Genomic DNA, 14,791 nt, shown 5'->3' on the forward strand with positions numbered 1-14,791 from the left:
CGCAATCTGGATGTAGAGAATGGCAATGGCGTTCCATCATCCCTGAAGCTAGAAAAATAAAACATTGTATGAAAATGAATTCATGCTATTGAATATTTATTATACTAAATGTACACTGGAAAATCACTGTAAGCCAGTACAATATCTGTACCCTTTGAGAGTTTTTTCAGGCATTTTGTCCACTTTAGAAACCATTTCCTTTTTTATAGTGCTGCTTATACCCCTTCCGTTGTCTTGGGAGGATTTCAATCCCTCATCTTCCCCCCAGGAAGTATGTCCATTGGTAGGGTGATGTCCATTTCTGGATGGTCGATAGCCGGTACTGTGGTAGGAATGGTAGGACTCCTCTAACTCTGAACACGCAGCACTCTCCTGACCAGGCTCACTGAGCTGAGAACTAGCTTGGCTGAGGTTCCCTGAAGATCCAAAACGACAGGAGTCCACAGGGCTAGTGTTGTTGAAAAGAAAAGAAACAAAGAAAGATAGCAACAAGCGAGTTACAGTAACTGAATTTTTTTAAACTACATCCATTTAGCAAGTCTCCAATTAAGAAACACAGTAAATGCTACACAAAACTAATGGAAATACAAAGTTACAAGAAGCCAAAACACAGTTACTGTACAAAAATCACATAACACTGAGAAGAAACAAATCACACATTGGGAAAGCCACCATTTTCGTAAACTAAAACTAAAACTAAAGTCAGTAAACGTGTTTTCATGCACATTAATATTCTTATTCAGTATATTGAGATCTTCTGATAAAAAATGAGCCCCTAAATTTTGAATTTGAATATTTCAGACAGCATACTTTAGTATTACTTCTATTTTAAAATAATTTCAATAATCACCACAAAATTCTTGTGGTAAAGGGGTGTTCAGCAGATTTGCATGAGCACTGCTAGAAGTCCTACTCTAATAATTATTTCATCGCAGATACCAAAGTCCAGAAATTGCTAAATAAACACCATGAAATATACAAATGAGATTTTTTTAATAGAATCATGGCTGTGCATGTAAACTTAGTGCAAAATAAATGGTTATGAAACCATTTATTATGCTGCTACTAGCCTTTTTGGAATCAAAAGGTCCTTCTTTTCCTGCTGCAATCCTGAAGAGTCATCTGTAGAAGGTGGGGTCTGTATATGTATTTCCAATTCCTTTTGAAGATGAGGATCAGGAGTGGATGAACTTTGGAGTTGGGGTTTATTTGTATCATTTTCTGGGACAACAAATTCTTTCTTTTGGAATTCAGAATTTGCAACAATTTCTTGTTTAACATAAACAGGGTGTGTGATTTCAGAATTTTCTTCCTTTGACATGCAATTGTCATGTTCTATTTCAGTAGTTGTACTATCCTCAATGTGAACTTTATTCTTCTGAGCTTTAGGCTGTGTTGTAACAACTGGAGGTCTTTGTTGCTTAGGAGGTTCTGGAGTTTCTTTCTGCCATGGAAAACCCAATTTTGTTCCAAACAAAGATGTTGACGTTTCTTCTTTTGACCTCTCCTCTTGAAACAGACCTGCTGAAAATGACTTAAGTCCAGAAAAAAGCTTGCCACTTTCAGTGTTTGGTATTGAGGGTGGTGAAGAAAAGAAAGATCCAAAAGACTTTCCAGCATCTGCAGCTCCAGCCATGAAACCAAACTTGGGTGCTGATAAACTTGGCATGCCAAATATGGACTTAGAAGGTTCTGTTGATGGAGGATGTTGAGCTACTTTTGAGCTACTGTCTATTCCAGATAATGATTGGTCTGTATCCTTTGCTTCAGGATCAGAAATAATGACAATGGTTTTCTCGTGTATTATTTCACCCTCAGAAGGCTCCTTAACAATTGTTTCACCTGGATAGCAGCTGGAAGCTGCTGTGGGATCTACACTTTCAGCTGTTAAATTACTGAAAGTATCATTAGCAGGCATTTCTTTCACGGGTAAAAGTGTTTCTACTTTATTTTTTTCATCTTTGTCTCCAGACAATGCAACATCCACAGAAGGTGACATTGAATCATTATGTGCATTCTGATCTTGGACTGACTGAAGAGACTGAGGAGTACAGGAAACAGACGGTGTTATGTCAGCTGCTTTGGGTGCTTCTGGTGATTTAAACATACTGAAAAGGTTGTTTTTGAGAGATTCCGTGGGTAAGCTACTTGAAAGGCCAACGAATGAGTTTCTTTCTGTGGTTGAGTGTGTTTGTGAGAAGAGACCACCTGATGAATTTGTTGCTGAATTGGCACCAGTAAACAGTTTACACATAAAGCCACTGACTGCTTCAGCTGATGAGTCTATGACAGATTTCTGTTGTTCAGGATGTTTAGGAAGTCCCTCAGAGCCAGAGGCATTGGGCTCTGTTGAATCAGTCTGTTTAATATGCTCAGGTTGGTGATCTGTAGTCTGGATTACTGTTTTTGTACTCTGCTCTGAGTTTGAATCAATATCCTTTGATAAAGCATCTCCATGAAAACTAGAATTATTTACGGTAACATCTAGCTTACTCCCTTCAGCAGCAATTGTCTCAACAATGTGATCTGAACTTTTGTCAGCAATATCAGCAGAGACTGCAGCCATGGAGGCTGCTGTTTTTTCTTGATCGGCCAAGAGAATAGAATGCTTGGAATCATCATTCTGGGGTCCTGATTTCTTTTCCTCCATGAAGCCCAAATTTGACATGCTAAAACCCACAGTCTTTAATTTATTATCCTCAGTAGCATCCCCTCGAGAGAATAATGATGCAACCTTCAACAGCCCCTCAGTTTCAGATGGTTTTGATGTTGGCCCTGTTGGACTAGGTGAAGGTGTTGAATTAGGCCCACTGAACATAGAAAGAAGACCTTTTCCAGGAGCATCTTTAGAAGCAACTCCAGATAGAAGACCTCCTAATAGTGAAGAAGACTGAGGAGTGGCTTGTTGTGGACTTGATCCACCAAACACAGAAAATAAACCTTTTCCTGGTAACTCATTTAAGGTAGAAGCCCCTGAACTATTACTCTCAACTTTAGGCCCTGCATTACCTGCACTGGCCTGTGAACGTGATCCAGAATACATAGAAAACAGATTTTTGCCAGGAATTTCCTTTGATCCTGAGGCACCAGGGAAAATCTTGCCAAGTATAGATCCAGTCTGAGAAGGAGCATTTTGAGAACCTGACCCAGAAAACATTGACAACAAGCTTGAGGTCGCTCCCTCTTTTGGTGGTACTACTCCCTGAGCAGACGAATTCTCTGGGTGTGCTGTTGACTTGAAAGATTCAGAAGATGCCAGTCTACCATAAACAGCTGTCAATATTTCTTGTGGATCTTTTGTTGCTGACACAGTTGAATCACAGCTTGGTGTAACTAGTGTCTCACTTGACTGATTTATAGCCCCACTGAGGTTTGCCAAAAGACCTTTACCAGGGGTTTCATTTGATAACAAACCACTTAGAAGTAAAGAGGGTTGAGAAGAACCTGGCTGTGGAATTTGTCCAGTGATCAAAAAGTCTTTAACTTGTGGCTCCTTTGACTCTTTACTATCAAGGGAAATAGAAGATGACACTGAATCTGGTTGTTGTGGGGATTGCTGAGGGCTAGGTCCACTAGACAAGGAGGGTATTTGATTTACTGATGGCTCATTTGATGGGACAACAGGCTCAGGGGTCAAGCCTTCCTGTAAAGCTGTTGGGTGGCTGGCTATTCCAGACCCCAAAACTAAACCCTTTGTTGGACTGTCATTAGTTGGTTCCTTTGCAAGAGTTGCTCCTTTTGCAGGAGAAGAGACAGGTTGTGGTGGAGTTTGTTGGGAGTTAGACCCATTCAACAAAGAAGTATGTTTAACTGTCTGCTCATTAGTAGGGACAGTGCCTGGCACTCTGGTGGTTGGTGGTTGTGGGCTTTGTGCTCCAAACATAGAGAATAAACCTTTTGTTGGACTCTTAGTAGAGCTTGAAGATCCACCTAACATACCACCAAAAATTGATCCTGACTGCTGTGAAGGTTGTTGCCCTGAACCACCAAACATTGAAAATAAACTTTTCCCCAGGGGCTCTTTTTGTTGCCTATTCCCTTGGGGTGCAGGCTGTGTGGTAGATCGTGGTTGTGATGTCTGATGTTGATTAGGGCCACTGAACATAGATAGCAATCCTGCTACTGGTGTATCTTTTAGTGGATCAGTTCCAGATCCAGGTAAAGTCTGCTGAGTGCTGGAACCACTAATCATGGAGAGTAAACCCAATGCTGATGTTTCCTTTGGAGGGACAGTGCCTGGTGTGTGTTTTTGATTACAAGAACCCAGTAGTGTTGAAGACTGCTGTGTGCTAGAGCCACTGAACACAGAAAATAAATTTAGACCTTGAGTCTCTTTGGGAGGAGCAGATCCTGGTGTGTCCACTTGACTTGAGGATCCAGATGGTGGTGAAGTCTGTTGCATGCTGGAACCTTCAAACAAAGTCAGGATGTTTTTGCCTAGTGGCTCTTTTGCAGATGCACCGCCCATTGATTCTTGAGGAGAGGCAGATCCAGTTTGAGATGGAGCTTGTGGTTGACTGGAACCACCTAATATTGACAGCAGCCCTTTGCCTTCCTCTTTAGAGGTTGTGGTCCCAGAGAACATATCCCCAACATAGAAACCAAACAAACCACCAGATTGCTTGGAGGGGGCTTCTGGTTTTGTCTCCCCAATTGGTGGCATAGTTTGAGATCTTCCTGGCGTTGGTACCTTTTTAGCATTAGGGGAAAATATCTGAGATGCTGAAACACCCCTTCCCTGAAATGACTGTGATACACTAGGTAATTCTGACTGACCATATTGTCCAGAGATACTTGTTGTTTGTTTTTTCTGAATTTCTTTAGGCATTGTTTTTGTTTGGCAGCAGTCTTTGTTTTCATCATTTATTATAGAAATTGATTGCACGTGTGAGGCAGAATGTTCTATTTTAAAAATATCACCTATTGACCCCAAAAGGCCAGACTTTCCCATTTTGTCTTGATTTCTTAATGAATATGTTATGCCAGCAGAAGCAGATCCATCTTTCTCTGATTGTCTATATACTGACCGAGTAGATTTAGAGGGATCTAACCTTACCTCCTCTATCCCCACTGCTGTCTTGAAAAAGTTAAAAAACCCACCAGACTGCTCAGATGACTTTCTACCATGTGTATCTACTGGCTGAGAAACTGGAGAGGCCAATTTGGAGGTTACACTTGAGGAGTCTCTTGAAGTTATAGTAGTAGAACCAGCAGATGTTAAAGAAACATAGGACTGTTGTGACATTGGGGATTGTCTAGCCAGTTTGGGTTTCTGAGATGAGCATAAAGTGGATGCACCTTGAGGAGTTGTGGAAGCTGGTGACTGTGTTGGAGATGATAGTGAAACACCAGATATTGCTGAAACTGGTTTGGATGCCAACTGATTTGTACTCTCTGACTGAGTTGCTGCACAAGAGGAGTCATTCTTTATGATCTTTGATTTAAGACTCTGAAAACCTGTTGAGATCATGTTTTTGGCTTGCTGATCACCAAGTCGAGTTTCAGAGGATTTAGTCAATTTGCTTTGAATTTGTCCTGGGTATGGAGCATCTTTGGCATTAGGTGACCTTGAGGCAGTTATATTTTTGGTTGATTCTGAATCAGAACTTCTGCCAACAATTGAGGATAGAAAAGAGGATATTTTCTTAATGGATTGATTAGGCTGCTCCTCTCCAAGCTGTACTCTCTTTCTCCACTCATCTTCTGAAACATCATCTATATGCTTTACTTGCACTCCAGTAGATGAACGTCGCCTCTGTTGAGGCTGATAGCAGTTGTAGACACCTGTGGTAGGTGAAGTTGTGGTTGCACCAAATGAAATAGAAACCTTCTGGGATAGCAATTCTTTTATTCCTCTGCTATTGAGATTTGCACTATTGTAGTTGGCACCATAATATGAGAGGTCAACAGCTTCCTGAGAAGGATCCCAGTACCCACAATTGTTCTGGAGCTGTTGTTTTGTATCCATCTTAACCTTGTTAAATTGGTAAGTGGAAAAATCCAGAGCTTGTTGTCTTTGATTAAGAATCGAATCCTCAAACATCTGAGAGAAACGCTCTAGGTTCAGATTCATGATTTGATTACCTTTTCTATAGGCTGCCGACAAATCAAGTGGTGCGGTCAGAAGTTCATCTTCACTTTGGCCTTGCCCTGGAATCCAAAGTAGCTCATCTTCATTGTAGAGAGGAATCTTAAAACCACAAACTTTAACCATCTCATTATACAGCCAGGCATTAGGATAGAAGTCCCCTGTATTTCCCCACTCTTGTTCTGGAGTGCATGCATAGACATATTGCCCAGACACATCTGTCAACAAAGCGTAAATGTACTCATAATCAGTGTAAACAAAATATCCACAATCTCCATCATCTGCTGGCCACCACATCCCTTGGTCCAAAAGTGAAAGCCATTGCTGATACCACTCTGACTGCTCAAGATGCACATGTTCCTCCATATCAATGTTGCTTGTTGAAGAGTAGTTCCGATGATTAGGAGATGTAGCTACATTAACAAAGCTTCCATTATTCCCAGGTTGACTGCAAATTTCTGATGTGCCTTGATATATATACTGTCCATTAGTGGAGTAAGACAGATGTGGGGGTGTTTCCTCATAATATCCCTCATGATATGAAATACTGTTTAGACTGTAAAAACTATCTGCACTAAATGAGTGCCACTTTCCTAATTTAGCATTATTCTTCATGCTTAAATTCAATACACCTTCAAACTCTTGGCTACTAATCACATCCAAACTGTTATGGCTATTCCACAATCTCTGTCTCATAGAACTATGGTGAAAATCTTTGGAATACTCTGGTTGATTATTGCTCTCTCCTTGGTAAGTGTGCAATGTCATCCATGGCTGAGTAACATCCATGTTTATATTATCCAGACACTGGGAAGATTTGTGGATTTGATCGCTAGCTATATTCCAACGTCCGTCAGGATAGCAGTCCAATGACTGATCATTCAGCTGTTGCCACAAAATAGATTCTTGGATCCATGAGTGTTCATCATTGGGACTAAGTCCCAATGCATATGAAGAAGAGACTTGTGGGTAGCCATATTGTTCAGATACAATATGTAAGGATGGATAACTCTGCCTTAAATATTCCTGTGACATTACTGCTTGAGATGGGTGACCAAGAGGGAGGCTACTAAGATTTTCAGTGCTATATGAAGCGTTTCTTATTTGGCTTGAGAGCAAAAAGTTTTGTGAGCTATATAAAAGGGGTAAACTACCAGTGCTATTAGATGTGTATGAAGCATGATTCTGTTGTGACCTTCCATAACTTGCTGGTGTCCTCAAATCAAGGCTCTCCGTGTCACAGATGTTAGGCACATTATTTCGGTCAGATACCTTGTGACTCAGCAGTCCTATAGAACTGACCTTCAAATGTGATCCTTCCATAACCACATTCTCTGGTTTGGCAGCGGTAATCTCTGTTGTATTCCTGGTTAATATTCCAGATAAACAACCTTGTTGAGTAGAGGGATTTTGGTTTTGTAGTACATGTTGATTCCGAGAAGGCATTTGAGGTAGCGGTCTATTTAATTGACCTTGACGAGTGGAAATCTCTCTTGGTATGTGTTGTTCCTCCTGTTTCTGCTGAAATGAATTTTGGCTGTTTGGTGATACATCTTCAAATGAGGATGTGAGTTTATTGAAAAGACCAGACAAAATTCCTGACTGAGAGGATGTATCTTGCATTGCCATAGGAGAATTTTGTTTTGTCACAACTGACTGTTCCTTGTTTTCCTGTGTAGCAGGTGGTGTATTAAGTTCCTGTGACTCAGTGGAGGATGTTTTAAGAAAGGCAGAGAACAGACCGCCTGACTGGGGTTTTGGTGTAAATGAATTATCTTGAGATGGGTGGCTTTGACCCATTACATTTGTTTTTGACTGGAGCGGAGTGGACTGATTGTTAGATGCCTGTATTTGTTGTGTTGATTGAGATACAGAAACATCAGAGGAGGCAAACTTGAAAAGGCCAGACAGAAAACCTTGTTGAGAAGGTCCTTGATGGGATATATTTGGTCTATGGCCATCTAATATACCTTTCTGATGTTGGTCTGATTGCTGATTTTGGACTCTGGACTGCTGAAGAAGGTTGCAACTCTGTCCCTCAGCATTATGATGTACAGTATCTTGACGGGAACTCACACTTGATGATTTTTGTTGTTTCTGGGAGATCTTTGTCTGATTGTCTGAAATCTTGTCAGTGGAGGCAAATCTGAAAAGGCCAGATAAAATTCTTCCCTGTTGAGGTGGTGCACTTGTAAATGTTGGAGGTTGCTGAAATTCTTTTTGTCGAGTGGGTTTATGAGTCGACTTATTTTCTGTGGAGGAAACATTTAACAGCCCTGAGAAATTAGGATTAGATGCACTTTGTTGGGTATGAGGTTGGATTTGTTGATTTATTATTTGAGCAGACTGACTCCTTTGTTGTGACTGATTGAGTGGAGTACCTGTGGTCATATCACCTGTAGAAGCAAATTTCATGAATCCTGAGAGTAAGCTTCCTTGTTGTGGTTGATTAGTAGATGCTTGGGCACCTGATGTATCAGAGGCAGCTGATTTAAACAAACCAGAGAACAGGCCTTGACGTTTGTGTTGAGATGCTTTTTGCTCTGTAACACGAGGGACTTCATTTGAACCAGGATGTTGGTGCCTAAATTGTATTTGTTCTTTAGCAGTAGATGAATTCTGATGTTGCATCCTATGTACATTCTGATTTGACCTTGAAGGAAGCGGAGAGCTCTGAATATTAGGCCTTTGGGTATATGGAGTAACAGGCTGCAGATCTTCAGTTGGTGCCATCTTAAAGAGACTAGAAAACCTGCCTATTTCTGTGTTCCCCTTAGCAGTTACCTCAGGTTCTTTATGATTCTTTATGATTGTTGATTTTGCATTTTGATTCTTGCCAAGAACTGAAGATGGAAATACACCTGTAATTTTGTTTGGGGCAGGAAGAGTTTGATCGGTCTTAACTAAATTTTGTGGCATACTTTTGGATGCACTTGAATTCTCACCAGATGCAAACTTAAACAGTCCAGATAAAAGCCCCCCTTCTGCCTTTGGAGGTTGTGGGACAGATACATTGTCAGAGGAGACAAAATGTTGTTTTATAAGGGAGGATTGGTCTGAAAGTTGTTCTACCCTAATGCCTTTTGCTGATCTGAAGACAGGAAAAACTGTCTGTGTTTGAGTCTGAGGAGGCACTGGAGGTCCAGGTGAGATTAATGAACTGAGAGATTTCTTAAAAGGACTGAAAAATCCTGACTCTTCAGCAGCTTTTTGTGTTATAGCCTCAGTATGCGTCTTATCACTGTTTATCTCATTAGAGGTATTTTTAAGAGTTTTAAGTTTTTCACCATCAGCGACTTGATACACATCTGGCATTGTACTGAGTTTTGCATTGCAATTCAAAACTCTGGACTGATCTCCCGGCTGCATTTTCCCCACATCAAAATTATTTTGAGTATAACTTTTGGCTGTTCCATTCACAACACTTTCTCCAGTGAAAATGTTCCCCTTTCCCAACATTAAATTCACAGAGGAGGATGTCTCGTTGTGAACTGTGACAACAGTGTATTTGTTGAGCTCATTTCTGACTGGTTGAATTGACTGGTCCACCCCTTGCAACTTGGCATCAGATGGCTGGAAAGGCAAAATAGATGGCATTGAAAACTTCCTATCACACTGAGGGTCCTGGGTAGGGGATACCACAGCTACTGGTGTGGGACTTACAGACATTGGCATGAAGGAAAACAATTTTGATATACCAGAACCAACAGGAACATCACTTGGTGTCTCTGATTGTTCATCAGACTTGGAGCTCACTTGTTTTGAGCTTGATACAACTTTATCTGTTAAAGAGCTAAATAATGAACTCATGGCATTCTTCATCCCTGCCACTCCATGGTCAGAAGCACCACTTGAATTTCTTTCTTTGGCATCTATGGGTTTATCTTTTACTTCCTTAGAAGTGATACCTTGCTCATCGCCAACAGATTCTGCTTTTGCACTACCCTGAGATGACAGCCTTGATTTGTTAGACTTAGGTAAAGATCCATATTTACTGATCTCCTCTTCTTTTTCAGCGAGATATTCTGATACAGTTTCAACCAGGCACTGCAGCTCATCTATAGGATCAACATATTCATCACTAGGTTCCTCAACAGGAGACAGCATGGCCTCTGGAGCCCATCCACCAATTTTACCCTTTCCACTCTTCTTATCACGGTAACCTTGGAGCCTCTCAGTTTGGCTACCATATGTTGAGAAATATCCATAGTTGCTATAATTCTTCCTCTCCTCAGCCCTGAGTGCCTTACCTAAAGAAGTAATTTCCTCCAACTCCTCCTCAGAGCCAATGGAATATTGTAGCTCATCTGAGCCGTCAGAATCAAAGCCTACATCTTTCCTCTTTCTAGTTGCTTCTTCCTCTTGATATGCAACATAATTCTCCAGTGTGTTTTCTACCTTATTTTTTGCCCACATTCTAGTTTTGTAGAGTAAGCCATTTTTGTATGGTTTCAGGCATGGCATCATGTTTTCATCAGCCTCTTCCATTTCTTTCACGTGACATAACACAAGGAGCGAAGCAAAAACTGCCTCTTTACGTTCTAGCCCTGGGTAATGTTCTGCTCCGGCATGCTCCAACCCTCCTGGGTCTCGGATTTTTTTCCTTCGCCTTCGGTCAATAGTGGCATAGCTTTCTGGGTAAGCAGCATTTAATGAAGAATTTTTGTTTTTGATTGGAGACAAATGGTTGACTATGGGGTCGTGGCAAGCCTTTTCATTACGAAGAAGATCATTTTTTCGGTCATGTTCCTCAATCCATGCCTGTTCTTCTCTATTAAGGACCTCACCCAGAGTACTTTTACCCTGTAGTTTGTATTTAACCTCCCAATCTTCCACACCCATGCCTAAATCTACTGGAACAATCCTAACTCTACCCCTATGATTAGGAATTCTACCAGAGATTAAAAAGGATGGAAGAGGATAAAAAGGAGGGGGAAAGAAAGAGAAAAAATTTATTTTAACATAAGAGATAATAGCTGCTGACAGCAAGAACATGATAATAGTGATGCACTAAAGTTATGAGATGAAACAAAAAAAATTTAAGTGAATTACCAGAAATTTGAAGTGAAAATTACAGTCCTTACCACACCATTGTGCATTGAGGTGCCTTTCACCTCACTAATAAATAGATTGTATTTCTTTTTTAAATAATAAAAAAATAAATATATAATTATGCATACAGCTGGTGAGAAAATACATAAATTACACACAAATGTCATTTCACCCGTAACTTAATGATCACAAGTAATACAATCCCTGTATTTTTAAAAGGGATCTGATGCAAAATAAATATCCGGATTAGCTCTGTACTGGACCACACAAGAGACTCTGATTAACCACAATCTCAGAATACCACATTTCAGTTTCTTTTCTCTTTCTCTTCTAGTCTAAAAGACTAGAAATCCGTTCTCAAATTGCAAGTTTAAAGTTCAGCATAACAAACAAGGATGATCTGCAACCATACATATACATTGCTATTTCATAGTTGAGTTATCGAAATTACCATTCAAAAACCATTACATTCATTGCTAAATGTTGTAAAACTGGTGTAGTTGTAGACAAACACTTATAGTACTGTATGGACGCATATAGTACTCATAGGAACTGAATGTACCTGCTTGCATGGTGATCCCTATAGAAAAATTCAAAGCTGTGCAAAGAGTCAGCACAGGAATCCATGGCCTGCTGAAAGCGTGGCCCCATGGGATACTGGTGAAGTGAAGAGTTGGGCTGGGCTGTAGTGTGGTAGCGTGGAGGTAAACTACTGCTCGTCTCACTCCTGTAGTCACTGTCTCTATCATCCACCGCACTGTCTAGGTCATCCAAAGCTAGACAAGGAAACATTACAGGTGAGAAATGCATAAAACGCCAATCTGTCTTGGCTTTTATATATGTAATATGCTAATGTAAATTATCAAATAATCCAATAATATAAACAAGTACACGGATGTAAGTGCAGGAGAACTGAGGTGAGGAGCTCACAATGTACACAAAGAACACATCATTATTTCAACAAGGTTAAAACTCAAGGAAATTTGGGGAAAAGTTCATGCATCCAAATCTAAACAAAACATCCAAATATTCATGTAAATTATTGTTTCCTAGAAAACAATGTGTGCAATGCATAACTAAGTTTTTACAGGATGCAAATATAAGCTGCAGTCAAATAACAATTCTAGAACGTGTACAAATGTGGGTTTGACTGAAATTTGAAAATGGCACATATTAAGTATAAAAAAACCTATATCTTCTGTAATTTACTTGGAAGATACTTTTCATTAAGCATTACCCAATACAATTTCAAATACTTTAGCCATTTTTTTACACTTTCTACAGTAAGTAGTGTATCTAGCTGCCAAAATTTACATTTGCCATATATACATATACACATTATCTCAACACTTCGGGGCGCATATGAAAGTATAGTCATTTTGAGGGTCCAGGGGGGGGGGGTTCCAGGGAATAATCTAGAGTAAAGTGTTACTATATAAAATCTGAATACAGATTACATACTCTGGCTGTTGGCCCATCCAAAATAGTTGCCTGGTGAGGTTAAAAATCAAGAGTGAAAGATGATGTGCAAAAACAAAATCATTTACAAAGACTTATATTTCAATTCCAACATGAATTTTCTTGTGCTTGATACAAGTGTGAGATGCTTGAGTAAACATTTGTGAGCATATACGCTGTGAACAGATTGTATGTTAACATTTATGCTACTCAAAGGTGACAAGAAGCAGCATGTAGAGTTAAAGGAGTGGAGAGCACAGTGAAGCATCAGGCATGATGCCGAGGCTCCATCTAGTGTGAGATGTTGACACTCACAGCATTGAGAGGCAGCACAGGGCAGAGGGCGTCCCGCTACTTCATCCTGTAAGGGAAAGTAACAGAAGGAGAGAAAAAGAGGAGGGTTAAGAGTCAACAAAAAAAAGTATGGTTAATAATGAATTACTGTTAAGGCAATTAACAACCTCACTTACTGAACATGCAGATTCCAATAAATAAATTAACTATTAAATGGCATGCAAATCCACAGCAAAACTCACTTCAAACAGTTCAGATACAATATTATATATATCATGAGACTGGTTAATTTAAGGACTACCTTTATTTGGCTTGATTTTGTGAAATTATTGGACATGGATAAACTGGGGTATCTGCTGAACATGATAGCTGATATGAAATATTCGAAGGTTGAGATCCTGTGGTATGACATGTTACACTACAACAGCAGGAGTATAGCAATATTTGAACGGCATATTGCTAATTCTTTTAAGAAATAATATTCATGGAGTTTACGACCATATATATATATATATATATATAATATATATATATATATAGGGACTACATGGAATAATTGTACTTGTAAAATGTTTCCCATTTGTCACATCACAGGACCATTTAAAGTGAATTAGTGAAGTTCTAGCCAAAGTTTAGACACATGTCTTATACACTCTTTAAATACCAAAAATCTGAATGATGATTAAAATACTAGGTCCTAGACAACTACCAATATGTGTATTTCATTAAACAGTCACAACAATGCACAGCAAATATAACTGCTCAGAACACACACATGCTGATCACATACCAAAGCTGTGATAATAACTATTAAATAACCAAGAGGGAAACAGGGGAGAAAAAAAAAACATACAAAATATGATTGACCTACATTTATAACTCCGTCTACAACAAATCTACCTACCATATACATATTTAATATAAGAATTTATAAGTGTCGAAAGTAACCAAATAGCCTTGATGAGGAAAAACTGGATAATTATGAATTTATTGTGTCTTACAAAGGGGATGATTATAATGGTGGTTGAGATGTAAATGATATTAACCCATTTCAAATTAGATTAAAATAATACTGTTATATTACAAACTTAAAATTAATATTACTGAATAATTGACACCTACAGTATATGGTACTAATTCTTTTAGCTGTCAGGAATAATATGCGTTTAAAGCAGAAAATCAATGCAGTATATACATTAAAGTGACCTGAAATAAATATTTTTTACTAAAATATCTTAAATATATTATTTAAATAAAATATTATAATATTAACTAGCAATATTTTTATTTATATATATATATATATATATTTTTTTTTTTTTTACAAAAAGCAGAATGATAATTAGTGTTACAATTACACAAACTCTCACAGCTATGATCTTGTATAAAACAGATATTCGTTTAAAATCATAGACATCAACTTTTTAGACAAAAGAAACATAATAGACATAAAAAAAATTATTCTCTCAAAATTATTCTAGTGTTTATAGGTATGCTCATATTACTCCACAGTAAAGTATATAATGCTGAGCAATGCTAAATAAAGCAATATTGTGATTCTGGTAAACACTGCCCACACTTCCTTTTTAGATGCAAATTACAACGGCAACTGTAGCCAAACGCAATGTAAATGCATTCAGAAAATTGTCATGCAACCTCTTCTCATATAATTATATGCAATGACAGTCAGTGTGGACTCTTGTTTGGTATGGTAAGTCCCCATGTACTGAAATATTGAAGGCATGCAGTTGTTTAGCTGCACATGCACAGTTCTTACCTCATCATGAATGCCCATAGTGTTGATGCGTTCCAATTTGCCGGTCCAGTATCGAGCCTCATCCTCTGGGATTTCTGCACAAGTGGTAGACAGTCATGAGTGTTGCAGTCCAAGACATAAAA

General features: G+C 39.0%; 1 protein-coding gene across 1 annotated transcript in view; it reads right to left on the reverse strand.

The window, feature by feature from the left end:
- LOC107555514 (protein unc-13 homolog B-like) overlaps positions 1–14,791 on the reverse strand; it is a 26,677-nt gene that overhangs the window by 5,943 nt on the left and 5,943 nt on the right. Inside the window, exons 5-10 of the mRNA XM_016238337.1 lie at positions 14,670–14,743; positions 12,914–12,959; positions 12,602–12,631; positions 11,703–11,916; positions 152–448; positions 4–48 (exon numbers count right to left, since the gene is read on the reverse strand). Coding sequence (XP_016093823.1) covers positions 4–48; positions 152–448; positions 11,703–11,916; positions 12,602–12,631; positions 12,914–12,959; positions 14,670–14,743 — 706 coding nt within the window. The remainder of the gene's footprint in view (positions 1–3; positions 49–151; positions 449–11,702; positions 11,917–12,601; positions 12,632–12,913; positions 12,960–14,669; positions 14,744–14,791) is intronic.

This window comes from Sinocyclocheilus grahami, unplaced genomic scaffold, assembly GCF_001515645.1.
Source record: "Sinocyclocheilus grahami isolate Dianchi unplaced genomic scaffold, SAMN03320097.WGS_v1.1 scaffold536.1, whole genome shotgun sequence".
NCBI classification, from domain to species: Eukaryota; Metazoa; Chordata; class Actinopteri; order Cypriniformes; family Cyprinidae; genus Sinocyclocheilus; species Sinocyclocheilus grahami.